This window comes from Sander lucioperca, chromosome 4 (assembly GCF_008315115.2).
Source record: "Sander lucioperca isolate FBNREF2018 chromosome 4, SLUC_FBN_1.2, whole genome shotgun sequence".
Lineage (NCBI taxonomy): Eukaryota > Metazoa > Chordata > Actinopteri > Perciformes > Percidae > Sander > Sander lucioperca.
The window spans coordinates 12,822,516-12,850,505 of NC_050176.1; the positions used below are offsets into that span (position 1 = coordinate 12,822,516).

At 41.2% G+C, this 27,990-nt stretch overlaps 2 protein-coding genes across 4 annotated transcripts; one reads left to right on the top strand and one right to left on the bottom strand.

The window, feature by feature from the left end:
* Positions 1–10: 10 nt before the first annotated feature.
* On the top strand, positions 11–10,325 carry notum1b (notum, palmitoleoyl-protein carboxylesterase b). Its single transcript, XM_031288846.2, has 11 exons — positions 11–815; positions 2,293–2,345; positions 2,440–2,535; positions 4,291–4,351; positions 6,085–6,143; positions 6,809–6,911; positions 7,035–7,226; positions 7,365–7,462; positions 7,574–7,721; positions 7,843–7,890; positions 8,787–10,325. The coding sequence occupies exons 1-11, from the start codon at positions 451–453 to the stop codon at positions 9,121–9,123; spliced, it is 1,560 nt and encodes a 519-aa protein (XP_031144706.1). The 5' UTR covers positions 11–450; the 3' UTR covers positions 9,124–10,325.
* Positions 10,148–27,986, bottom strand: tmc6b (transmembrane channel-like 6b). 3 transcript variants are annotated; one of them, XM_036000822.1, is made up of 21 exons: positions 27,725–27,986; positions 23,065–23,247; positions 22,152–22,282; positions 21,727–21,894; positions 19,631–19,786; positions 19,422–19,530; positions 19,242–19,326; positions 17,976–18,233; positions 16,155–16,369; positions 15,889–16,033; positions 15,480–15,635; positions 14,152–14,330; positions 13,950–14,040; positions 13,678–13,775; positions 13,405–13,500; positions 13,234–13,309; positions 12,100–12,233; positions 11,608–11,784; positions 11,125–11,203; positions 10,912–10,998; positions 10,148–10,793 (listed from the first exon to the last, which is right to left on the bottom strand). In XM_036000822.1, exons 2-21 carry the CDS (start codon positions 23,118–23,120, stop codon positions 10,779–10,781), a joined length of 2,511 nt encoding a protein of 836 aa, XP_035856715.1. In that variant the 5' UTR covers positions 23,121–23,247; positions 27,725–27,986; the 3' UTR covers positions 10,148–10,778. The 3 variants fall into 3 exon arrangements, with proteins under 3 accessions (XP_035856715.1, XP_035856717.1, XP_035856716.1); XM_036000824.1 differs by lacking the exon at positions 27,725–27,986 and adding an exon at positions 27,164–27,599; XM_036000823.1 differs by lacking the exon at positions 27,725–27,986 and adding an exon at positions 26,376–27,131.
* Between the last annotated feature and the right edge of the window lie 4 nt (positions 27,987–27,990).

The following is a 27,990-nucleotide window of genomic DNA, read 5'->3' on the forward strand; positions in this document are numbered from 1 at the left end:
GCGGGAGTGAGAAGCACTGGGCGCGGAGCAGGAAGGAGGGGCGCATGGGGGGGGGGGGACTTCAAATAAAATTCCACTTCGTCCGCAGCTCACGAGGACCTGAACCAATGAGTCAACAGGTCGTCAGTGAAACTGGGCCGAACGACTGAATAGAGGGACTTCTACGCGCGTAATGACAGTTGTACTGGCTCCTCGCGAATTTAGGACTAAAAATATGTGGAAACTGCACGTGCATTTGAGGTGAATTTTAAACCAGCTCTCCATCTCTCAATGTACCATGGAGAACCATAACCTGCGTTCATTCTGCACACCTTTCATGAACGATAACTTCCAAGAGGTCTCTGTGCGTTTCCAAAGAACTTTTCACTTTTCTAACGACTCTTAGGACATGTTGTGTTTCACTGAAGTAATTGCACACATTTGAGAGACGCTTTCCACTAACAATTAGATATGCAGAGCCGTGGTGTGGTGAAAAGCCGGGCCAGTCTGTCCGCGGTGCGCTCCTGCTTGCTGCTGCTCTTCATCCACATGAGCGCACCGGTGGAGGCGAGGAGAGTACACGGCGCTCGGGCGCAGAGTCGGCGGGTGCAGCAGCAGCAGCAGCAGCCTCCAGCGCACAGGGAGCGGGTGGAAGGAGCAGAGAGCTTCCCGTTAGACTTTACAGCCGTGGAGGGCAACATGGACAACTTCATGGTACAGATAAAGAACTTAGCGCAGTCACTGTACCCGTGCTCTGCGCAGAAGCTGGATCAAGACATGAAGTTGCACTTTTTGAAGAATGTATCTGTGACTTGCAATGACGGTTCAGCAGCAGGGTGAGTGTGCGGCCTGAACTGTATCTCAATTTAGTCAATAACTCATAACATGGCACTTAAAAGACCTGTCGTCATCTGGCATGTAGAGGGTATTTGGTTAAAGCCATTAAGGCGCAGATGCTAAATTGCGCTCTGCTTCACCAAACATCCGATTTGTGTTACTGTGGAGGTTTAAGTTCACTGCCCTTCAGTCCCTTGTCACTCCGGCTGTGACCAAAATGGATCAAAGGACCGCAGAGAGAGAGAGAGAGAGAGAGAGAGAGAGAGAGAGAGAGAGAGAGAGAGAGAGAGGCGCGTTACCCCAGCAGGGATTATTTTTCCAGAGGGACCAAAGTTATTGAGTCTGATAACACTAGACTGATAAAGCTAAATTACAACCAATAATAGTTTTTGCAATAACAGGTGTCTGTCTTTTGCAGTGAAAGAAATAGAAGAATCATGGACTTGCATGAATCATATCTAAACGACTTGCATATCAATCCATCAGATGGACTTGGACTTGGACAGATGGTCTTGGGTTATAAAGTAAAACCCTCATCTCACTGTAGCCCAGATGTCCAAGTTAGACTGCAGCTATGACTGATGTGTGCCTTAATCATCATTTGTAGGTTTTCATTCTCAGCAGCTACAAGTGAAAAGTAACTACCTCCAGATAAACAAGTTTATCTTTAGAAGGAATTACTCATGTGCCTTGACTGCTGTGTCTCATGCAGATCACTACAAGATCCCAGTTTTAGTCAAGTTTGCACACACAAAAAAAGGGTTGAGGGATGGATAGAGGGCATCATGTTCCCTAGAGCCCCAAGTGTTGTGCCAGTCATCCCACAGTCTATGGTACTGCAGTACTTTTTCTGATAAGAGGAAGGGATTCAGTGTGATCTGAAATATTTATTGGAACATCTATGTGGAATAAATCTCAGTAAGTTTGATGTTACGGACTGAAAGGATCACATGTGCATTGTGCATGAATACTATCTCATGACTCCTTAACAGGTGAGTTAATATAACAGACTGTTCACAGAGACTAACATCACTTTTAAAAATAAATCCTGAGAACCGTATCATGTTTGAGCTATCATACCTATTAAAAAGCAAGGCATGCTTTAATTACATTACAATACAATGATGAAGTAAATTGTGCAGAGTATGAGGAACAGGATTAAGTCATGAATAAAATGGAACACTGTGACTGTGTGAATAAGAGGCACCTTTCCATATGCCACCCAAGCTGTCAAGCCTCTGTGAGTGTGTGTGTGTGCTGCCAACGGCTCAATGACTTTTCCTACTCATGTTTTTTTCTTTTTAAATAACCTTGAGCTGTTAAAGCCTCCTGCAGAGATTTTTAGTGGTGCGATCAGAGCCAAATCTTTCATGGATTAAAGGTAGTATCCCTACAGCAGAGCTTGTGTTGTGTATGTATGCATCTGTGTGTATGTGTGACTCATTCACACTGATTTGTTTTGGCGTTCTCACGCAGGTACTACATCAAGGAGTCTAAAGGCAGCAAGAGGTGGCTGCTGTTCTTAGAAGGTGAGGATGAACCTAACACAGATGTAGAGCTCATTACAGTGAAACACGGCTCTACATAACCTGTTGACATGCGCGTGTGTGTCTGTGTGTTCAGGTGGATGGTACTGTTTCAACAGGCAGACCTGTGACAGCAGGTATGAGACGATGAGGAGACTGATGAGCTCCACCAAGTGGCCACAAACCAAAACAGGTAACAACACACGTGTCACTTCCCTGAATTGTGTGCAGCACAATTAATTCAATTTTATTTATTTAGTTATAGTGTCAAATCATAACAGGAGTTATATCAGGACACTTTAAAGCTAGAGTAGGTCTAGACCACACTCATATAATTTACAAAGACCCAACAACCCCCCCCCCCAAGAGCAAGCATTTGGTGCAACAGTGGTGAGGAAAAAATACCTTTAAACAGGCAGAAACCTCGGACAGACCCTAACTCTTGGTGGGCGGCCATCTGCCACTGCCGGTTGGGACACAGAGACACTGATACAGATATACAGAAATGCACACTAATATTTTATGCACAAATGCACACTAATAACTTATGGACAAACATATAAACACATTGAAGTGTTACCTGGTTCGTGCAGCTTTTGCAAACTCTCTGCACAGCCAGACAGAGCTTTTGCTTTCCTCAGTTGGGAAAAAAAACTCCACCTGAATGAAGGAGATTCATAGACATGTTTGTGTTTCCTCTTTAGCGGAGTTTGCATTAATCTTTAAAAGTCAAACTCTCTGGTTATTTCCCTCCAGCCGTCAGGGGACTTCTTGTTTGTTTATGGCTCTCTCCCCACCTCACTCTCTGTGTACACTTTACACTGGTGGCCAATGCAGCAGCCACAGAGCTCTTCAATGCCTGCGTGTAATTGCTGACCAAAGCAGAGGAAGTTAATGACTTATTGACCGCAGGAAAAAACATGCAGTAAACACACACCTACATATTACGTTGTGTGATTTTAAAGCTTTAGTGCGTAACTTTTTTATATTAATGAACGTCATTACATTCAAGTCATTGCCAAATGAGTTGATACAAAGCTAATTAAACAAAACTCTTTCTTTATTTCTCAGTATGGCTATGTTTAGAAAATGGTGTTTTAAATCCTCTGTGTCCTCCTTGGTTACAAGCAACTGCGTGGAGGAGGGGTGGGGGTGGTGCACGAGCACAGAAGACTTGTATCATGTGGATGCGCCCACAGTTTTGTTGTCATTACTTAGAATTCCTCATGGGGGAGACAGAAACTACGCACTATAGCTTTAGGTATAGCCTAAAATATTGTAGCCTATCTTAAAGGACAATTCCGGCGCAAAATGAACCTAGGGGTTAATAACACGTGTACAGAGTCGACCGTTCTCTGGGATATGTTTTCATGCTAATCGAATGTTGCCTCTTCGGGGCACTGGTAAAGTAAAAAGAAATCGCTATTTCTATACCAGTAACAAAGCTCAAAATAGCACCACACTTGGTAACCACTAACCAAGCTCAAGCACGCCGTTCGTCATTCGACTGGTCATGACTGTTTTCCCAAGATGGCGCCTGCCTGTATACGTGAAGGTACAGTCTTTCGAATAAACTGTCTGTACACTTACAAAGTTCTCAATGCTTCGGTTTACATGTAGGGACCCTCATTATGCTACAGTGGAAGTGTGGTGCTATTTTGAGCCATGTTAGTGGTGTAGAAATAGCGATTTCTTTTTACTTTCGCGTGGCCCCGACGCCTAGCGTTATTAGCTAATTAGCGGTTTGCCCTAAAACTGGTCACATTCGATTAGCATGAAAACATATCCCAGAGAACGGTCGACTCGGTACCCATGTGTTATTAACTCCTAGGTTCATTTTGCGCCAGAATTGTCCTTTAATTGTACTGAAGCTTTTTGACTATTATGATTAAGACATTTGTTCAGAAAGTGAAGTTAATGTTGGATCTTGCCTTCTTCTATTTCACAGGAACAGGAATCCTGTCTCCTCAGCCAGAGGAAAACCCTCACTGGTGGAACGCCAACATGGTGTAAGAACTCCGGTCTCTCCTTCTCTTTAATATTTATGTGTTTGGGTCAATGTATTTTTTCTAGGGCTGTCAAAACAGCACGTTAATTTCGATTAATTAATCTGAGAAAAAATAACGCGTTAAAAAAATAACGCAGATTAATCCATTCCATATTGACGTTTGATCCGGAGCCGTTCTAGCCACCATTCGACTGTAAAATGAAGGAGGGAGACGAGAATGTGCTGCCTGGATCATTAATTGGAACATTTACTTGTAAAAATCTTCTTCCTGCCAACCCTGGCTACCGAAATCTGGTGTCACTGATATGTCTGAGCTGCTCTCTGATGCTCTGAAGACGATACAGGCAACACAAACACCGCTGCACGTGACGCTAGTTAACACTATACTCGACAGCAGCTAACGTTAGCCTACCGCTAGCTAGTTAACACTATACTCGACAGCAGCTAACGTTAGCCTACCGCTAGCTAGTTAACACTATACTCGACAGCAGCTAACGTTAGCCTACCACTAGCTAGTTAACACTATACTCGACAGCAGCTAACGTTAGCCTACCGCTAGCTAGTTAGCACTATACTCGACAGCAGCTAACGTTAGCCTACCGCTAGCTAGTTAACACTATACTCAACAGCAGCTAACGTTAGCATACCACTAGCTAGTAGCTGGATTAAACACGGTTAAAATGCTGACAGCTAACGCTAAACGGTGTAAAGTTTGACTGTGTTTTACTGTAGAGGATTCAACACCGGTATGTAACAATCTGCAGCTGCCGTTGGAGAAACAACACAGACGGTGCGTTCAAGAAACTGGTAAACTACAGTCTCGTGGTGCATTTGAAGTTATTGTAAATGTCCTTTTCCCATCTGATGGTTGTTTTTGTCGTTCAACAGCAATTTACTAGTGAAATAAGTTATTGTTATACATTATTATTAAATCATTTCATTTTTACCATATGGCCTTAGCAATAAACAAGCCGTTCTTTAATGTCGCCAACTGTTGTTTAGTACCCTTTTTTTTTCTTTTCTTTTTTTACTTTCTTAAAAAGTATCGGTTCAGGCACCGTTAATTATGTATGCGATTCATTTCGATTAATTAATCACAGAGTATGTAATTAATTAGATTAAATTTTTTAATCGATTGATAGCCCTAATTTTTTCACAGTTTTTGACATACTGGTGCTTTACAGGACTATTCTCTGTAGACAAATGTGAAATACTTCTTACACGTGAATATAATAATATAATAATAATTTAGGACTCTGAAATTCTTTAGAATGAGTGCTTTTACTTTCAATACTATGTTCTACTTATTTGCATTTACTGAAGTTATTTGTATCACACAGGACTTTAATTTGAATGGTTTATATTTTAATTTCCATTCTGGTATTTCTACTACCAGTTACAATAAATAAATATGAGACTTAAGTAAGTACTATTTCTTTCTCTGCTGTTATTGCTTTAGCCATTTATCATCCTTTCATACATAAAAAAAAAGATCATCGGTGCCTGATGACACTCAGTCTTGTCCTGTTCTGTTTCAGCAGCTGCTTGTCATTGTTAGATAATAAAACATATACACTCACTGACTTCTGTCTTTGAAGTCACACACCTTGTTTGTTTTCAGTCTGCCATCACACAGCCAGGTTGGCTATTATTTATGCAACTGCTGTATCTGTCGGCTATCAGCGAACCATCTGATTCCAAATAATTGTCAGTGTTGCTCTTTCTCTCCGGTAGCTTCATCCCGTACTGCTCCAGTGATGTGTGGAGCGGAGCCACACCGAAGACAGATCACAGTAAGTCACAATAAATCAGTTGACTCACATTGTGAGCTTGTAGATCTGGCTGAAAAAAAAGATTCTTGATGTACTAGCTATTTAAAGGCATAGAAAGCAGCAAACAGATCAGAGGCTACAGACAGAGATCTTATGATCTGGGAGCTCATTGATTTGTTTTGTTTATTTTGTGTGGAAGCTTTTTCTTTTAGCTATACAGTTTTGAACCTCCTCCATAAATTTGACCGTGTTATGTTGTGTTCGTGTTAGATACTCAGCAGGTTTATAACACACAAGCTGTGCCGCTGTTCCAGTCTCGCACTACAAACCAACCCACATTATTTCATCCAAATGTCCTGAATTTCTCCATGAAATCAAGATCAATTATTACTATTAAAAAATGCCATAGCTTCAAACTAAAACGTTGCTGAGTGTTGCTAATTGTCAAGTTGATAATAATTTAAAGTAATCAGTCAGGTGCCATTTGGACTTCAGATAAGTGAATGGACCTTTTGCATTAATAACCCTGTAAACTAAACACACCCCAACAAAAAAAAAAATCTTAAGATTTTTTTAGCTTCTCAGGTTTTCAACAGTTTCATAATACTAATGTAGAGTTAGTAGTCTGAGTGAGAAGTGTGTCACTTAGCTCTATGGTGATAAATAAAAAACATCTTTGTTCTCAGGTGATTATGCGTTCATGGGCTCTCTGATCATTAAGGAGGTGGTGAACGAGCTGCTGACAAAAGGACTGGACAATGCCAAGGTTCTGCTTCTGGCAGGAAGCAGGTCAGTTCAGCACATCTACATGTGTGTGTGTGTGTGTGTGTGTGTGTGTGTGTGTGTGTGTGTGCGTTTCACCACAGATAATCACTCGGTTGCACCCTCTGATCCCACTCTTCCTGTCACCAGTGCGGGCGGTACAGGTGTCCTGCTGAACGTGGACTACGTTGCAGAGCAGCTGGAGTCGCAGGGCCACCGAGGGGTGCAGGTCAGGGGCCTGGCTGACTCCGGATGGTTCCTGGACAACAAACAGTACAAATTAACAGACTGCCTGGACACCATCAGCTGTGCCCCCACTGAGGCCATTAAGAGAGGCATCAGGTAGGACAGGTGGATAGCATTAAGATGGTGTTAAAGGATAGACTGGTGGATTGATGGGGTGGGTGGGGTGGGGGTGGGGGGGTTAAGGAGGAAGGTTTATAAGCAGTACAGATTTTGTAAAGTGGTGATACTTGGCAGGTACTGGGGCGGTCTGGTGCCAGAGAGCTGCAGACAGGCTCATGTGGGAGAGGAATGGAACTGTTTCTTTGGATATAAAGTCTTCCCCATGTTAAAAAGTGAGTAACAAAACACCCTGAGCCCCTCCACACGGCAGACGTAGATGATAAAGACAGAGGCTGGGGTGTCACTTAAAGTCTGACCTGCAGTTCATCCTCTCTCCTGTCCAGGCCCGGTGTTTGTGGTGCAATGGCTGTTTGACGAGGCCCAGCTGACGGCCGACAACATCCACCTGACCGGGCAGCCCGTCCACGAGGGCCAGTGGAGGTACATACAGAACCTGGGACAGGAGCTGAGGAGTACGCTACGTGACGTACCGTAAGACTGCAAACAAAATATAAAACACACACACACACACACACACACACACACACAAGATACTGTACAAGTAACAACGACTGTTTTGTTGACTATGTGACTCTTTGTTTTTGAATGGCAGGGCGATGTTTGCTCCGGCCTGTCTGTCGCATGAACTCATTACTAGATCGTAAGTAAATACAACTTTCTAACACAAGAAACTGAAATCCTAAAGGTTATCTCCATTAGCAATTGATTCAAACACTCAGTGACTCAATACTCAACATGTAAGATGACTGCACAAGTACATACAGTCACATTTATTGCCATTGGAATATACTTAATTAAATGTCTGCTATTAGTTAGGTACTTTAACCTTTGCTCTACCTTAATCGTACACTTTTCAATTAACTATTCATACAAAGTACATGAAAATAACAGAGAGGAAAGTCTGATTTTGGCAGAATTAAATACCCAACAAGGTACTTTAACACGTTGATGAAAGCATCCTGTACATTTAATATTACCATAAAGCAGTGCTGCCCGGTAATTTGCAGCTTGCTTAATGGTCCCATACGAATAGAGCTGGACCGATCAACTGGCTGGACCAATATGAGCTTATCATAGATGTATCTTTATAGCGTACATACAGTAGATGTTGGCAGATAAATAACTACAAATTGCCAAGCGTTTTGAGATACTTTAGAAAAAATATTAGAGTTACATAGTTCGTCCGCTGGAGAGCACTGACAAGTTAATTTTTCAATTGTATAATGTCCCAGTCAAAATATACATTGGTAACAATTCATTTAAAAAAACAATTTCAGGGATCCATATCAAATTTTTTATGTAAATAAATTAATATTAGACTTTTGAGACTTGAATATTGATCGGTCAGTCTTATAATACAACCCAGAGAAATGAATCATCATATTGCCCAATTCTATTCTTTTTAAATTACTTCTCATGACAGTGCCCATAATCATGTAAAACAGCACACAAGGTTGTATGCAAGTATACAGATTGTACATTTTACATTGTAGTACCATATATGATTCTTCACTATGTGTCTTCCTGTCCCTGCAGCTACTGGATGGACATTCAGGTCAAAGGCACCTCTCTGCCCAGAGCCCTCCACTGCTGGGACCGCAGCCTCCAAGCCAACAACCATATCAACAGCAGCAACCACAACCACCTAAAGCACAAGACCCAGCCTATGAGGGGTTGCCCTCTACATTTGATTGACAGCTGCCCATGGCCACACTGTAATCCCTCCTGCCCAACTATTCGGGACCAGCTGACAGGACAGGAGATGAGCGTGATCCAGTTCCTGAAGCACATGGGCTTTGACGTGCAGAAGATGGCCCAGCAGCAGGGGATGGACCCCAGGAAACTACTGGGCATGCTCAATAACGGGAGCTGAGTGGCTTTTTTTCTTTTTTAAAGCACAGCAATGTTAGCGTAGCGTCAGTAAGCCATTCTGCAGAGATAAGAAGATGTTGAACATCGATGGAAGACAACAGGAAAACACGAAAACAAAACTGAAAACTGTGAATACTTCCAAACATCGTCTTCCATCAATAACAAACTAGACTCAGCTTTTGAAAAACTGAACGACTCAAAAATGTACAAGTGCCTGATAAGTTTTGAAGATATTGTTGAGTGAAATACAATCAAACCAGAACGTTTGAGCTGTTTAAACAACATGAGATCACTTGTTTTAACATAGACAGATATGTCAGATACTGTATATACTGTAGACATGCTATTATTGTGAGGTGTACACTAATACAATGAAAAGTGGGTACAGTGTGTGTGTGTGTGTGTATGTATACACACATACACACACACACACACATACAGTAAATATGTACCGTACTATATGTACGTGCAGTTGAGACTGTCATGGTGGTAGTCTAAAATAGTTTTGACGGGCAAGATTGAACACCTCCCAGTTTGTTTTGTGGGGATTTGGTGCTCTCTTCTGTCAACTCTAACTATCACATTCAGAGATCCGTCTATGGTGCTGCTGTTTCTACCCTCCACCAAATATGCTGCTTTTTCTCATTTTGGAAAAATAATAATTTAATGGGTAATATTTACTAATAAAAAGGTACAATGATTCAGATTATTACTTTGTTCACCAGAGTACTTAAAATTATTATATATTATTATAATTATTTTTCTACTGAAAATATCTTGTATATGTCTTATAGTCAGATACAGTCAGCTACTGCAAGTGTCAATACATTTTACGTTTTTATTTGCATGTCTGTGAAAAAAAATACTTGCTATACTAAGTACTATAAGTACATAAATACTATAAATGTAAATAGTACAAATTATATCCATATTATTTTTCAGGCTGTTGAGTTTGTAATATTTATCTTCTTGTGTTGTAATGCCCACACCTCATATAAGCACTAATAAATACAAATACACGCAGATATGATAAAACATAATTTAATTGCTACAGTATGACAATACAGTGGCAGTTACCATCGCAAAAGAGCGACTCAGAAAACAAAAAGTAATATCCAGTATTATCATACTCACACCCACAACATCCAAAGTTTACCTACTGTACAACATACATACATACATACTGATAAAATTATTTAAAAATCATTAAAAAAACAAAAACACTGTAGACTACGTAGAGTTTTTTGCACCAGAAATGATAAAATCTATTTGTTCACAGTTGATATGAAAGTGCTTTTACGAGAGATGACTAAAATCCATGGAAACTGATTAACATCAGCTTCAAGATTTCTCCAGTTATACTGTCCGTCGGTTACATTTAACTTTCTAAAGTTCGAGTTCAGGGATTTTAATCTATAAACAGCACTGTATAAAGCAGACAGTTTTGTTTCACCTGATATTTCCACTTGGTTTGTTTTGACTCTCTACTAACGCTCCAGCCATTAAAATACTGGCCAAAATTATATACATATACATAATACATGATTGAATTTGGTCATATATACAGTTGTCCAGTTATATCCACGCTGGTTTAAGATTTCTCCAAACCTCAGTGCTCAGAGAACTGAGGAGGCTTGTCTACTGGAGGTTGGGATCTCAACAGCTGAAGTCCTAAAGGAAAAATAAATAAAAAAAAGACATAGGAGGAAAGAGGAGGCCAGGTTATAGAAATTGTTTTAGCTTTAGACAAAAACAGTTGTTGCAAAGCACCAGAGCAGCACAGACTGACCTGACTTGTGAGTCTTCGAGCGGGGGTTCGTTTTTTTTCGTGGATGGACTGGAGGCGAGTGATCAGAAACTTCTTATCCTCCCCCTCCTGAGCAGATTGATCAAAAAGCAAGCAATATCAGGAAAACATTCTTTTCACTTAAACTTAGTTTGTTTTATAGTTATCTTCATAATTACACAGAGCTGTATATACAGTATTTAGGTGATGTCTTACATTTTCAATCTGCTCCTGAAGTAAGCTAATGATCTTCCTTTGACCGTCCACCACCTGACTGTGGAAGTAGATGACAATCCTGATGGAGAAACGACAGAGGACACACTGATTTCATTAATAATGCAGTATGATAGTGTACTGCTGCTTGCCTAATGACAGATAACAGCACACACAGACTCTCTGATCTGCCTTAATGCTGGACCAACCTGCTGCAGCTTCCAGTAGCTGAGATACCACTGCTAGCTGCAGGTCTGCTTTCACAACCGCTGGTTGTAACTCGTGCAGGTCAATATTAGATTCCAATCCTCTCAAGAACAACTTGTTAATGTTTCAGAAAAAGATCCAATTTCAGTGTGTCTCAGGACATTATGGTTTCATAATTTCAAAATTCCAAGCTGCTGCTGCTGTGTTGATCAATATTCTGTGTGTGTGTGTGTGTGTGTGTGTGTGTGTGTGTGTGTGTGTGTGTGTGTGTGTACTCACAAGAAGATGCCTGCTCCCACAAACAGGAAGAAAGGGTTTTCCACCAGGTAGGAGTGAGCCCTGGCCAGCACGGACAGGTTGGGATTATCTTTTTCCAGTTCTTCCACCCACCGTTTCCCCGCCTGGAACATTGTTTTGAGCTCTCGGAACGGACCGCACGATGAGGAGGGCGTGATGCTGAGGACAGAAGACAAATGTTGAGACTGACATCTATGTGTGTCACACAGGACTCCTTTTTTATTTGACCTTTTCTCTGAGGTGAATATGGGTGGCAAGTGTCCCAATACATCTAATAACAGGACAGTTCAGACATAGCTCTCTTAAACAGTTTAAACCATGATCTAAATCAATGTGCAAAGTATATTTAACTACAAGTATCTATAGCAACAGTACCTCTGCTTGATGTTATCAGTTAACGCTTGTCAAACTGATTTCGTGTAAGGTAACTTGTTTTTTAAAAACGTTAAAAGATTTTTTTGAAGGGGTTAATACCTCCACATGGTGATTGTGACACACACAGAGGCACCGAGGAAGGAGGGGAAGCAGAGGAGAGTGATGAAGACGGTGGTCATCTGGCTGACTCTGTATGGCTTCCTGGGGGCCTGACAGTTCATCATTACGCTGCTCTGTTAGGAGAGAAAACACAGGCCGGGGTCAAAGGTCACCACCTCTAACATCATAAATCTCACAAAACTAGGGGGCCACCGAGTTTAAGATTTTCTTGTCAAACTACTGGTGTCAAGGTCTCAGATTAACTTTCATGCTCAAGATAGAAAGTCAAAATAAGCATGCATTTAGCAGACATGACATCACAGCTTTAAGAACTGTCACATTAAAAGCTATTACACTATTTGACTAGGAAACACATATTACACAGTGTATACGACACATACTGTATGGTTATGATACTGACATTATTTACAGACAGAACAGATCCAGGGTCAAAAAGGGACAAAAAAATTGAAGCTGTCTAATAGGCTGGGAGTATCTGAAGCCACACACAACTACAGAGGATCAATTCAACCATAACATTTAAAAAAAAAAAAAAGTTTATTTGTTAAAAGTTAACTGTCCAAACGTTTTATTATTTCAGTTTTAAGCTTTTATTTTAAGCATTTTAACTTAAAGGTGCCCTGCCACACAAAACCGTTTTTACTTGTATTTTTTGAAATATGTCAGGTCCATATGTGTTTGTGTTATGTCGTGAATGTGAAAATGAACTGCTACCTCCTCTGTCAGCTCTAGCCACCGAAAAGAAATAAGCGGAGAAATCAGGCCAATTACAAAAGCTGGTCAGTCTGACGTGGTGTTGCCTGAGCTCATTACTATTCATGAGTTTGCCCAGTTGCACTGGGTAAAGGATGCTGATAGCCAGGCTCTCATTGGCTAGCTGTTAGCCAATCAGAGTCAAGCAGCTAAGCTTGTTGAATATTAACGAGAACGGGCACAAATTGAGCTGAGTCTTCCTGCAGGCTTTCTATACCACGCTAGAATGGCTTGAAACAAGGTAACCAAGGCATTTTTTCCACAAAAAATGTTACAGGGTCCATGGTAGAACTTCAGACATTACCACAAAGTAATGAAATACGTGTGGCAGGGCACCTTTAAATGTTTCCATGCAAGTACCTTTTTAATGTAGAAGAGCAGAAAGAGTTTGATAATCTGCACTGCAGGCAGGAGAGGAGTGAAGAGAACACCCAACCTGAAAAAAAACCACAAAGTTTATTGCCATTACCCAGAAACTATTTGACTTTACTGAACATAACTGTGTGTACATCTTAACAGCGGGTTTAGTACCAGGCCAACGTCTGTCCATAGATAAGTTCAAGGACGTTCCTGGCGATATCAAATACTGGTTTCCTCCTCCTCTTCAGCACCTTCTCAGAAAACAACCTGTAGAGAACAGCAGAAGTGAGTTTATAGCCTCACATGTTTAGAAACTCAATGTAAGCTCTGCTTAAAAAAAGCAAACAAGACTTTTATCTGGTGGTACATTTTCCAATTACTTTAAACAACAAAAGAGAAAGAAATTCATAACACTTTTCTTTTTTTTTTTAATGAATGACCAACCTCCAAAGAAATTCTCCGAACAAGGTGTCCAGTAGAGTGAAGATGAAGTCCATAAGTAGGAAACGATAAAGCTCCTGGCCAACAAAACTCTCCCAGCACTGGAGAGAGTAGTTTAGAAACAGAGCACAGAGTCAGCCATTAAACAAATAGCACTGAGCAACATAAACTCAAATGATCAAGATTATTAATATTCCTCAACACAGCTGAGACATTAAAAAGGTGTCTGCTGTGGTAGTATGAAGGCGAAAATGATGTCTCATCATTTATGTTACCTTCAGTCCAATATCTTCAGGGTCAGCAGCCACCCGACCGAGCCAGTGGTAGCACAGGAGTCCAAGAACGCTTACTTTCAACATTAAGTTTCTAAAAACGCAGACAGCAAACATGTTACCAACCAAAAACCATCAGTTCTGCACTCTCTTAAACTCTGACATCTGTGAACTCGCAACGTGCTGTTCCTCTGCTCACTACTACCTGCAAATGGCGACATATGTGCGTACAGAAGGCGACTCATAGTCCTCCATCCAGGCTGCAAGGTTGAACAGGCCGGGCAGCAGCAGGTTGATGAGGGACACCACCACGGGGAGAGCCAGCAGGCTGGCCTCAGTCAACAAGAGGTTATTGTCGGCAATACGAGAACTTTGCTGGAGTTTCTGTTGGGGACAGAGAACAAAGAGCTAGGTGATGTGCTCTATAATATTACTGTTGGCTGTAATGTCATCTTCCAGCTGTCAGAAATGACGTATTTAACTGTATATATTTTTAGGGGTGCATGATATATTGACTCAATATCGTTATCGCAATATCACTTTGCGCAATATTATATCGAAAGGGGTTGCAATATTTTGTTTATATCATGGAGCGCTGCGTCCCGTCCGTTGGCTGTGTGGCTTAGTTGTGTTTGATTTAGAGCCCACTTGAAACGCTATAATGATCATGTTTCATTGGCCAGTTACCGTGCCACTTGTACATGTTAGTGCACGTCAGCGCACGGGTCCACTACGTGACAAACCCTATGGAGCGTACCACGTGTGTGCATATTTAGACAGAGTGACAGTGTAAGTGAAGAAACAACAAAACGGAACGAATCAGAAAAGCGAAATAAAAGTTGTGTCCTGTTCTCTTTATTTATTTATTTGATACTGTACAACCAGTAAAACATGTCCTGTTCTGTACACATGGTCCTTATTTATTTATTCATGTTGTGCCAGTCCAATATGATCGTCAGTTGAAATAAACCTTGTGCTGTAAGAAAACTTGTTTTATTTGTTATGAATTTTGATGCGTTTTCCCGTAACTTTTGTAATTTTACGTATTTAAAAATATATCGCAATATTCATAATCGATATCGCAATATCACATTTTGTCAATATCGTGCAACCCTATATATATCTTTAACAGATTTGTGTTACTCTACTCCTTTTAGCAATTAGCAGCACTGCTGTGAGCCAGCACGTGTCTTTATTTGATACCACCATAAGAGTCACCAGAAACTCTACAGGGTAGAAACAGCAAGAGCCCTTTAGATGGTAGTGTTTTGTATAAAACAACCATGCAGCCAGTCAGCAGTTTGTTTGATATATATATAGAAGTACCACTGATTAGCCTGGACCTTTCTGACAGAAAGTATGGTGGCCAGCAGCGACATACTATATGTATAAATGGCTGCTTTACGAAACATAAAACCCAAAGACTGCGTAACAAAGGACAACAAAATACAGCCTGAATTCTGAGTATTTACCAATAAACATTTGGATCCTTAGGAGATGTTGACTTTGGACCCTGAAACCACCCCGCCTCACCTTGTGCATGTTCCCAGAGAAGTAGTAAATAGCAAGCACACAGGCTGTGGTGCTCCCTATGCAGATAGTCCATGCCAGGCCATGAACCATCAGTCTCCACAGCTTCTGGCACGCTGTGTTCTTGACGTGCTTTTGATTCACCTCTGCTAGCAGCTCCTGGTGAGGGAGAGGCAGGACAGAGAGAGAGAGAGGGAGGGAGAGGGAGGGACAGAGGAGGAATATTATGAAGAAAACAAAGGGATAAAGAAGGGAAAGAATGTATCAGATCATGGCATTCCTGTCTAGCAATTACTTGACAGAGAAGGAGACATGGATGTGTGTGTGTGTGTGTGTGTGTGTGTGTGTGTGTGTGTGTGCGTGTGCGTGTGCGTGTGTGTGTGTGTGTGTGTGCGTGCGTGTGTGCGTGTACCTTGAGCTGGGTGCTGATATTCTCAGACATGAGTTTGACAGAAGTTTTCTTGATGACCTTAAAGTCCCAGGAGCAGAGGACCTTCATGGCCAAAATACTGTGAGATTTATCGATGCGGAAGCTCTGACCAAACGACTTTGACATGCTGTTGGGAAATTGCACATTAACATGCTTCATGAAATATTATTACATTTAAAACCAGCTACGTCAGTCCTGTTTGTGCATTTCTGTCTTCTTTAAAAAAAAATAAAAAAACAACACCGTACCTGTACACAAGAATGATACATGTGATGAAGAAAGCCACTCCTATGGTAAAAAAGTATGCCAGCGGCATGTTATAAGAGAGGTGCTTCGACACACAGTCCAGCCTGGTTCCATTGGACAAAGAGACATTCTGCACTCCGCCATCATCCCTGCAGCTCTTACGCAGTGTGTAGTTACTGTAGTAGCCATAGTACATCACTGTGTCTGAGAAATAGCCCTGAGACAAAAGGAGATAGAGCAACAGTGATTTATGCAAAAATTGATTTGCTTCACAAGTAACTTCTTTGTTTGGGTCAAAACCTACAAAGAGAATATGATTATTTACTTGGATCGCATACTGTTAAACTTAAAGATGCCCCCCTAGACAAGTTTAAAGCAACATTATGTAACTATTTTACCTTACAATAACAGCTTCCAAATCATTTGTAATGCTACACTAACAAATGCGCGCCCCAAACGCCTGTTGATGAGCGCGGGTACGATCTCCCGGGAAAAGTGCTGTAACGCTTTACGCAACTACCACTAATTTGGTGAAACTGGGTCATATTTATGGAGAAAATGTTTTCTGGTTTTGGACCGCTGGGAGGAGGAGTTCAGCAGCCTCTACGGACATTAGGGCTGAACGATTAATTGCATTTTCGATAATATCGCGATATGTTAAAACGCGATTTCCTAATCGCAAAGGCTGCGATTTGGTCACATGACTCACGAGAGCAAATCAGTCTGCACTCCGTAGAGAAAGCATCAACTAGCATGCTAACGCTACACTGTACCTTGAGCTGATTTCTGTCATTCAAACAACTCTGAGTTGTAGTTTAAAACTTTTACAGCCATTTTAATAAAATGAAGGGTTTTATTTGGGCTTGAGTCTATACATGCAGTTAATGGATACAGGCACACAGAACTCAAGGCTCGGTTGGCAACGATTAGCTCTGATTAGCGGTTAGCTCTGATTAGCGGTTAGCTCCGTTATAAAGATATGAGTGGAGGAGCTGCCACTGAGAGGGGTAACCACCAGACTCTGATAAATGACGTTCGGGGAGCTTTCACAGCAGCGCGGCCGCGGTGTTTCAACAGTTTTATTAGTACAGTTAATCCCACGGCAAGAACACCAGCAACTAGCTAACGTAACGATAGCCTCTCTGAACAAGTGCACACGGCAGCACGCAACTTCACGAGGGGGAGGGGCTGGAGGCAGCTCCTCTCTGTGCACTGTAAAAAATTGTGTGTGTGTGTGTGTGTGTGTGTATATATACTATATTTTTACTTATTTAACTGTCTAGTGTGTAATTGTGTGTTCATACTATACATTATTATATTATTCTTTGTTGAATAATACAGAAGACAAAGAGCTTAAAAAAATAATCGAATCGAAATCGCAATATTTGGGGAAAAAAATCGCAATTAGATTATTTTCAAAAATCGTTCAGCCCTAACGGACATCAAGGCAGAGAAGAAGAGATCGAAGAGAAGCTAAGAAGAGAAAAGGAAAAGTTGTCGACTCACTACTTTTTGATCATAAGTAATCATAACAAATGCACGTGTACAGCTGTGCATATTTACGACAGCGGCGTAGAGTTGAATTGCATTGTGAAACTGTACGGCTGCCAAATTGCAATATAATCCAATGTTAAACAATGTTGCTTTACTAGTTCTACTCCTACCTCATTAAAACATAAATACCGGTATGCAAATATTTTTTATTTCTAAAGTTTAACTGTTGCACACAAGATGTCTCCTACTTCACAGAAGAGTTCATTCTCAGTGTTTGTGACCTGGAGGTTACAAGTTAAGTTTCAAGTCGCAATAAGCACAGAGCTTACCGCTCCAGTGAGGAGCTCCAGTCCAGAGAAGGAGCTTCGCCCCGCAGGCAGCACTGGAGGGTGCACTGCCTGAGGCAGCACCATGAACGCACCCGTCACCAGGAACAGGAAGAAGTTGAAGAAGAGTAGGGTCTTAAGGAACAGGAAGTATGAGAGGACACCGGTGCCGAAACGACCGCTCACTGTCTTGAGCGCCACTTGCCACAGCTGGAGGGAGTGCAGGAAGTTCAGCCAGCTGTACCAACTATGTCTTGCACCCTGGGAGGAGAAAGTGTGGGAGAACAGGGGGAGAGAAAACCATTGTAATCTCTAAATCAACAATCACGTATTTTCATATTGCATTTTGTATTATTATTTAAGAAAAAAGAAATAGTGACACAGAAATGTATCCATGCTCTACTGGAAATGACTCACAATGTAGCAGTACAATTTCAGGCAAAGTGTACACATGTGCATGGGTTTGGTATTTAGAGTCTGAAATCTGTGACTCACACCATCAAAGCCATAGTGCTTGGGCAACAGAGTGATTACACAGCCTTAATAACACCTACAGGAAATACTGACAACCAATTACAATTACTTTTTTTTTTTTCCTTAAAGCTATAGTGCATAGTTTCTGCAGCCCCCTTCTAAGTAATGACAACAAAACTGTCGGCGCGCCCACATGATACAAGCCTTCCATGACCGTGCATGTTCGAGGGTATCCCAGTGGAGCTCCCCGACAAAAGCCCCAGATCGGAGGCAAATCTGCGTTGGTTCGGCGCTACCGTGCACACATTTAAGCGCAATGTGTGAACCATTCAAAAATGCAAGATGAGACACTTGCTGGTGCCTCGCAGACATCGCAGATATCTAGCAGGCTAAATATCTGGAGCTGTCGGGGACTCTGCAAGGTATGTGTTGCATTTGCAACACGGACCAAAGTTGTTATTGCTAGACTCAGGGATTTGTCCTGGTGAAAGGTGTGTGAGACCCTGTCACCGGTCAGTCAGGTAGTGTGAAAACAAGACAGAAGGTTGTGTAGTGTGAATAGTACAGCAAAACTGGCGACTTTGCAAGTCTAGTAGCGAGAACTTATCTTAAACCAACATGGACGAGAAGTCTGCTGTGATGAAGATCATATGATACAATCAAAAGGCTACTAAATGGACCTTGAGGGGAGAATGATTTACAAAGGGGAAACTAAAAATAAAAACTGGTACAGTATCTAGATACGCTGTCAGAGGTAAAAGAAAAACACAGGAGGAGGTGGTGTTAGTGACTTACAATGATGATGTAATATTTGAGTTGACTGCAACATGGGATCTGACTGCCAGAAAGTGTGTGTTTTTCCTTTTGTAAAGCTAAACTCCTGAAGACAGAGAGACACAGAGAGAAATTCAGACTGATACATAAAACAAAGACAATAATCAAGATAGGAATAATGAGAACCAGGACCACATCTACCTGAGTTCACTTTTCTCAGCCACACTGAGAGGCATCCCTCTGAGCATCCTGACTCTGTCACTCACTGACAGGTTCTGCAGGTTGTTCACCAAACGATCCCTCTTACTCACTGTAACACACACAGGGGCAGCATTGTTTACACTATAAGCTTGTCAAGCGCAGGTGAGTTTTTATTCTAGCGTCTTATCAGCGCAAGTCATTCTTCTCACCCTCTGCGTCAGTACTGTCGACCTCCATGCCGTAGCCTCGTATGCTCGGTCTGGCAGAGCGAGAGAAGTCTCGGATGGCGGGTCTGCTCTGCCTGCGTCTCCGAAGCTGCATGGTCCTGTTGTAGTACTGAGAGATGATGGCTCCCCTGCTGCGACCTGACAGAGAAAGAGGATCAGACTGTTCAGAGATGGGATGAGCAGCATTTACTGCCTCAAAGGCGATCCGCCAACACTGAATTCCACAACTTTTTGTTGCATCAAGACAGTGGCTTCAGGATTGGCCATATCAATCTCTATTCTTTACATAGTTTTATAGTTTTGAATGAAATAACCATCTTATACAACAAAGGTCCCAGGCTGCACTCAGGGATGTTGCGTTTCATGGACAGTGTCTTAACCCCTAAGCAACAGTGTTGTCCCGAGCCCAAATTAATTGTTCTTTGGCACAAGGCTTGACATTCCACCAAACTTCAGGAACATAGAGTACATGTTTGAAATACCCATAAAAAAAAAAAACAAGAAAACAACAGGGATAATATAATCCACTGTATTGTGTATAAGAATCAATGGAAGATGCCCAACAGCACAAATGATTTTAAAAGAGAGTATAACGTGTAGATTTGAATGACTATATGGCTGTTGGCAAAGAGGAAGTACTGAAAGATAAACAGTTATCTTCCACTGCAATCTTCAAACCAGAAAATGTATCATGTGGCAGTGGCACAGCTAAGGAAATTAGACAACAGCTATCTAGTCTATCTTCAACAAGCTGAGGCACCTGACCTGCCACAGTACAGACAGGAAGATGACTGCTTCCCCTTGAAACTCTTCTCAACCGAAACTGTCTGTTTTTATCTTTTATGCTGTAGCTCAACATGTGCAGCATTAAGTGTTCAGGTTCCACTAACCATCCCATGCTTTGTTGGTTTAGTATTGTACTGTAAGACACTTTCAACAAGAGCAAATATCAATGTACAAACTTGTGTGTTTCCTGTGTGGTGGAACTTTATGACCAACAATTGTACATTTTTCAGGAACTATGATAAGCCTCCTTGTTCTCAGCCACTTAACATTCTTTACTGGGCTTCGCATTGGTTACAACAAACCAAGGCTGGTAAAAGTTGTCTCAACCCTCAGAGGAGCTTGAGGTCTTTTAGTGATGTTAAAATATTACAATTAAAAAACAGCAGGACACCTCTTCTGTAGCCTATCACATTTAGAGGTGCAATGATGAATCGATTAATCGATTAGTTGTCAACTATTAAATTAATCGCCAACTATTTTGATAATCGATTAATCGTTTGAGTCATTTTTTTATTAAAAAAAAAATCAGATTTCTCTGATTCCACCTTGTTAAATGTGAATATCTTCTAGTTTCTTCTCTCCTTTGTGACAGTAAACTGAATATCTTTGAGTTTTGGACAAAACAAGACATTTGAGGACGTCATCTTAGGCTTTGGGAAACACTGATCCACATTTTTCACCATGTTTTGACATTTTTATAGATCAAACAACTAATCGATTAATCGAGAAAATAATCAACAGATTAATCGACTATGAAAATAATCGTTAGTTGCAGCCCTAATCACATTAGGCTGTATCACCGAGTCAAGCGGTTAGCTGAAAGAAATATGTTACCCAAAGATTATTAGTATTTTGTGTTTGTCAATCAGCAACTTTTTATCCTTTTGGTCTGTAATGCCATACAGTTTGTACTCCCATTTTCTCAGTGGGACTACATTTCTAAATGATTTAAAAACAAAACATGCAAATAAATCCTTTTCTCAGGTATTCACTTATAAGCTTAGTATATCCCTAACACATATTACAAAAAACAACCCCTCTGAATTATTTATTGGCTGCTCAATTATAGTTCTCATCGATGCTACCTAACCAAAGAGTGGCCACTGAATGACCTCCATGAGAGAGTGACTGCCACAACAGCCAGTGAATCCCATCTAGCTTCTAATGTTGAATAACTCTGAGATGGTAAACAGCAGCGCACAGCAGCAGTCCACAGATCTCCCACAAATCTCCCTCTATACTGTTGCAGTGTCTTCTTATCAGTATTTTCACTGGCCTTCTGCAGGACTCACCGATTGTGCGACTGGGCATGGAGGACAGGACCTTCATGGTTGCCGAGGACCAACGTTCACCTATGAGAGGGTCTGCCTGTTCTTCATTATCCTGCCATTCCACGTCCCTTCGCATCTGCCTCCTTTCTCTAAAGTCATGTTCAGGGCTGGACAGGCAGGCAACATTGTCTGTGGAATTAGAAGAAAGAATACATATGACAAATATTGCTACTGCTGGGAAAGACAGACAAAATGAATTATTTTTGTAGCTTCCAAGACCAGAAAATGACATTTAAGCCGTATTACAATATCCATATAACCAAAAACAAGACCTCTAGATTTTATATTACGATATCATTGTTATATTCACATAATACCTAGCTCTTGTACAAATCCAGCCCTACACATGCAGACATGCATCTTTTCGCTCTCAAAAAACAGAGTACCTCGATCCTCCTCGTCCAGTTGTCTCTGCAGTTGCTGCAGCTCGATGGCGTCAGAGAGTCCTCCGTTCTGACTCTGCTCTGCTATCAGCTGGCTGAACGAGTCATGAACCCCTTCCTCATCTACTGGGCTCCTAAAAGAGGGACACATGGACATAAGTACAGATACAAAGACAGAAAAGAGGGCGATACAGGCTCAGAAATACAGGCTAGATTCAAAGACACACTTTGATACAGATCCAGTGTGCTCTGAATACTGTTGGCCACTGACAGCACTACAGATAAAACACAATAACCTTCTGACTGGGGGGACAGTCCAGGAAGAGTCTGTGAAGTCATTTTCATTCATTGGTGGGCTGTACAGCACAGATTGCCTTCTGTGTGACCCTCTTCCTGCGCTATCTAGATGTACTGTCAAAGCCAACTGGACTGATTGTCCAGCAAATCAAGAGGGAAAAAAACTGAAGAAAATACAGCAAGTCCAGTTCCCATTGACTTAGTACAAGATAGCACAAGAAGAAGGCCAGACAGAAGCCAATCAGGCCTGTACTGTTTTCAAATGCAAACATTCACATTCACTTTCACAGACAGACACACACACACACACACACACACACAGATACACAGACACACAGACACACAGATACACAGACACACAGACACACAAACACACAACTTAAATCAAAGCCCTGGGACACTGCACTTTGATCTGCCTTCGCGCTTAGAGTTTAACAATACATCAAAAAGCAAAGCTAATCCTGTCATCTTGGTTCCTTATTTTCCTACCACCCTCACGGCCTTCAATTTAAATAGCACTAGGTAAGCTGACAGCTTGAAACAGCAAACCAAACACAGAAAACAAAAAAAGAAAACAGAAGAAATGTTAAGAGATAGGGAGGACTACTTAAACACTCACTCCAGTCCAGCTTCTATGAGAGGGTGGTTCAGGTCAAAGTTAACATTCTGAGCCATTCTTCTTCTCCTTTGACAGTCTTGATCTGTCCGGCCGTCGTGCTCTTTGTCGACCAACTGCAGAGAGATCACACCCTCGCCTGCTCAGACCTGAACTCCACTCCCACCATGGTGTTTATTCGTCTACCTGAGAGAGAAGGAGAGGCGGGGCGATGAGAAGTGAGTAAATTATTGGTAATGAAGAAATGGCAGCAGACTTCCTTGGAATTTGAACGCTCTTGTCATGTCACAGCTTGTCCTGCGCACATTTTTAACTGCACAGTAAGTTAAAAAAACTTGAGTGTGTGCATGACAACTGAACTATGTCACTTCCAAGCTCAGGTTTCATTTACACTTTGCATGAATATGTGATCTGTATCTGGATAAGGTTAGAAGCTCAAATGGGGTCTCATGCACTACAATTCCTTAAGGCCACATGAAAAAAACACTTGAAAAATTGCGAAAAATTGCTCCGTTTAAATTATTATGCATCCATTTTTGCGTGCTGTCAGCATTCAGCGGCATTTACGGTCAGTGTGAAATAACAATGAATCATGGAGTTGAGGGATTAGGTACTTTTGTCCAGACTCATGAGAGCTCCATTGTGGCACTGCTTGTGACACGGACTGTGGTCAGTCAGATGGCACAGTGTCACCAGTGTAATGAATATTCATGGCTGGAGACAAAATGATGCATTGTCAGTGTTCATAGTCAGAGTATGTCATACGGGAGGTTTGGAGGAAGTAGGCTGGTTCCTCTGTGTTTGTGTGCATTTAAAGGCCCTCACTTCAGTCAAAAAATCTGTCCTCAGTTATGTGCAACAACTGCATATAAACATTCATCAAAGACCCAGAGAGGACATGTCCTGTTTATACTGTGGTGGCTCTCTTTAATATCTTTGGATTTAAGAGGCCATTGTCTGCAATGATGCAAATCAATGAGCAAAATGCTGTGCGGAAATAATGGATTTTTGCATTAATATGCCAAAATAAAGTAGGGCTGAACGATTTTTGAAAATAATCTAATTGCGATTTTTTCCCCCAAATATTGCGATTTCGATTCGATTATTTTTTTAAGCTCTTTGTCTTCTGTATTATTCAACAAAGAATAATATAATAATGTATAGTATGAACACACAATTACACACTAGACAGTTAAATAAGTAAAAATATAGTATATATATATACACACACACACACACACACAATTTTTTACAGTGCACAGAGAGGAGCTGCCTCCAGCCCCTCCCCCTCGTGAAGTTGCCTGCTGTCGTGTGCACTTGTTCAGAGAGGCTATCGTTGCGTTAGCTAGTTGCTGGTGTTCTTGCCGTGGGATTAACTGTACTAATAAAACTGTTGAAACACCGCGGCCACGCTGCTGTGAAAGCTCCCCGAACGTCATTTATCAGAGTCTGGTTGTTACCCCTCTCAGTGGCAGCTCCTCCACTCATATCTTTATAACGGAGCTAACCGGAGCTAACCGCTAATCAGAGCTAACCGCTAATCAGAGCTAATCGTTGCCAACCGAGCCTTGAGTTCTGTGTGCCTGTATCCATTAACTGCATGTATAGACTCAAGCCCGAATAAAACCCTTCATTTTATTAAAATGGCTGTAAACGTTTTAAACTACAACTCAGAGTTGTTTGAATGACAGAAATCAGCTCAAGGTACAGTGTAGCGTTAGCGTGCTAGTTGATGCTTTCTCTACGGAGTGCAGACTGATTGCTCTCGTGAGTCGTGACCAAATCGCAGCCTTTGCGATTAGGAAATCGCGTTTTAACATATCGCGATATTATCGAAAATGCAATTAATCGTTCAGCCCTAAAATAAAGTGACTTTTCCAGTATTGGAGTGAATAGCCAAAAACAGCCATTCATCTTTAATTATTGTATCCATAATCAATTTATTTTTCAGAAAATTAAATTACATATACCAGGATTCATTGTTGTTTCTTACATAGCTTAGATTGTAACAAACATCACTTCATGCAGGTTAAAATTAACTTTTTTGAGAGACAATAAAATGACAATATTGAATTATGAGCAGCCTTGTTTGAAAGAAGGAGCTTAGTCAAGTTTATTTCAGTTATTGGATGTCTATGGGACTGGGTAGGAACGTTTCTCCAAAGATGAATATCTGGGCCAACTACTAATTTCAGTTCAAAGTTTTTTTTTTAAGTTACATTAAACGTCAAACCCACTTCCTGTTTACATGGACCCACAGCGGAAGCAGTAGTTCATAATATTGATGTGCCTCTTAGGATTTTGTTTTTTCCAGAGAAAACATCTTAGGTTTTGCTGAGGGTTTAATAAATACTCTGTAGTACAGTGGAGTATTTCCCCTGCATACCTATGCAGAGAGCTGCTACTTGATCCCACAGACATCCAGTAATTAAGATACACTAGGCTAAGTTCACCATTTCAGAAAACCTCAAACTGCACACAAACATGAGAGGCATTCAAGAGTTTGTCTCATTCAGGTTAAGTTAGAACAAAAGCAAAGTTCCCCTTAAACTCAAATATTGCCCAACCACTCCCAGTGAGTCTCCTACACTAATAGCTTACACTGTGCTATACTCGCTGCAAAGATTTTAAGATTAACTGTCTACCATATCACAGGTTCAAGTAATTGGTTGTGTTTATTTAATGTGAGTGCCCTTTGTAATGTGTAATGACAACATACAATGTGTGCATATTTCAATCATTACACACGCATGAAAGTGTGAGTATGAGAATCGGACGTTTGCTTGGGGTGGAGGTCTTTATGGTTCTGGCTCTAGGGAATATGATATCAGCTGCATGCATGAAACAGGGTGCAACTCTGCTATATATAAGCCAACACACTGACTAAATGACTGAACGGTTTAAAAATGTCCTTATACCACCGTCATTCTTGATCCTTCTTTTGTGCCCGTTTTCAGGCCCTGTTGTGGCAATCCACTGCACACATATGGCTTTTTTTCCCATTTCTCTCAAACATACTTTTTTCATTACCTGAAGATTCCAGGATCATGTCACACTTTTAAAGTTGATCCTTTTTGTGTGATGAAAAAATTCTGTCTTACTTGCACGGCACAGAAACAAAACAATGGCGTTACGCATCGCTGTGTTGGTGGGGTGGCTGGTCCTTCTCTAACATTGTGTGTTTATTAAAATCAGAATCCGAAATCAGAATCAGAAAAGGTTGTATTGCCACAATTAAGTATATACTGTATGAGTATAAATATTGGCATTGTAGTGAATCTCTGTTACTTATTTTAATGTCTGTATATGATTACCAATATTAAAGAAGTGCACTGAGACTGTACAGTCAGCCAGGGCAGGATATTGTGGGGGTGGGACAAACACTCAACCCAGCATGATAGGGGCTCAGAGTTGAGCTGGACTATTACCAAATAAAATAAGCTGGGAAAACAAGGTAGGGGCTAACATAGAACAAATATGGGTTCAATGTGAGTATAAGTAGATTTCCAAGTTAATTAGAGGACATTGTCCCTTCAAAAAAAGGAAATAAGTAGTATGAAACACTAAAGTGCACCAGTAGAATCTTGACACAAGGATGGAGGCGCATCCCTGAACAAAAATGAAACCACTAGCTAACATCACATACATTGGTAGACATTTTCCAGTGGGTAAAACACAAAACAAAGGGCAGTTCTAAGCAGATGTGAGGGTGAGGCATTGGGGGTAAAGAGAAGGAAGGGAGTGTACTCTGTCTACTCTGACAGCTTTCAACAACTGCATGGAAATCAGTTCCCAGAGTGCTGGCAGTCTACTCCACAGTAAGTAAGCTACAGTAAACATGGCTGCAGAGATACTTGTATTTCAGTGCCCTCATTAGGCATTTGCCTCAGGAAAGTGGGGTTACAGAGAGAAATGGAGACGATTAAAAGAAGCAGACCTGCAATTAGGTGTTTTAGTACAAATAAAGTAAAAGTTACAGAAAAGTTCATGGAGGAATTCGGCAGATATTAAAAAGGAAAACACATGAGAAGGCAGAGAATAGTAACAGGCTACTAACAGGGGAGATGAAGGCAGACAAAGGAAAAAATGTGCATGCAATTACCTCGACTCTGCTGTCTCTAACAGTCAGACATGCACATACACAATAACACTGTTATTGCACTCTGAGTCCCATAATACTGCATGTCTCTCCGCCTTCATTCAGAAAAAGGACAGAGAATTATAGGTTCAATGTTGGCTACATGACAGACCCTGGAAACTCATTCATTAAGTGTCTGACACGATAAAGCACAAGAAAAAGAGTTCACATCAAACTACCCTGTTGTTGAATAGACGACAAAAGCTCATTCACCCGATATTGCGAATCTGTAATTGGTTACTTCTGCAGGCCTTTTTGCTGAACAAGCTCACATCTCAAAGCGCCACAGTGCAAAGTGATCTGTTGTTTCTTTAAAAACACTGACTTCTCTAGCTAGTGTTGTTGTCTGCTGTCGTTAACTCGTTAGTGACGACCAAAGGCAGACAGCGAGCTTGTCAACCTGTCAATGAGTTTCATAAAGTTGGCAATATTTAAGCTACCTCAGAGATGAGAACAAATCCATGGTTTTATAAATCCAGAGTTATCTCAAACTTGGACAAAGACTGGCCAAAGTTGTTCACTCACCCGTTCAGTAACTTGACGAAGCCGTTGAGTCTGTGCTCGCCAGTGTCAGTCAAAGTAGTTTCTCCACGAGCACCAGGACTGCGAGGGGAAACCATTTTCTCTGAGGGAAGTTGGGTTTCTACTTTTTTTAACACGAAACCGTAAAAACCGAGAGTTAAACCTTCAGTCGCGTATGACATTTTACAGTTATTGGGTTAAAATGTTCTTGCTTTTCAATACATCGATTTACTGAACATATTCACCGGCATAATCTACTCATAACGAGG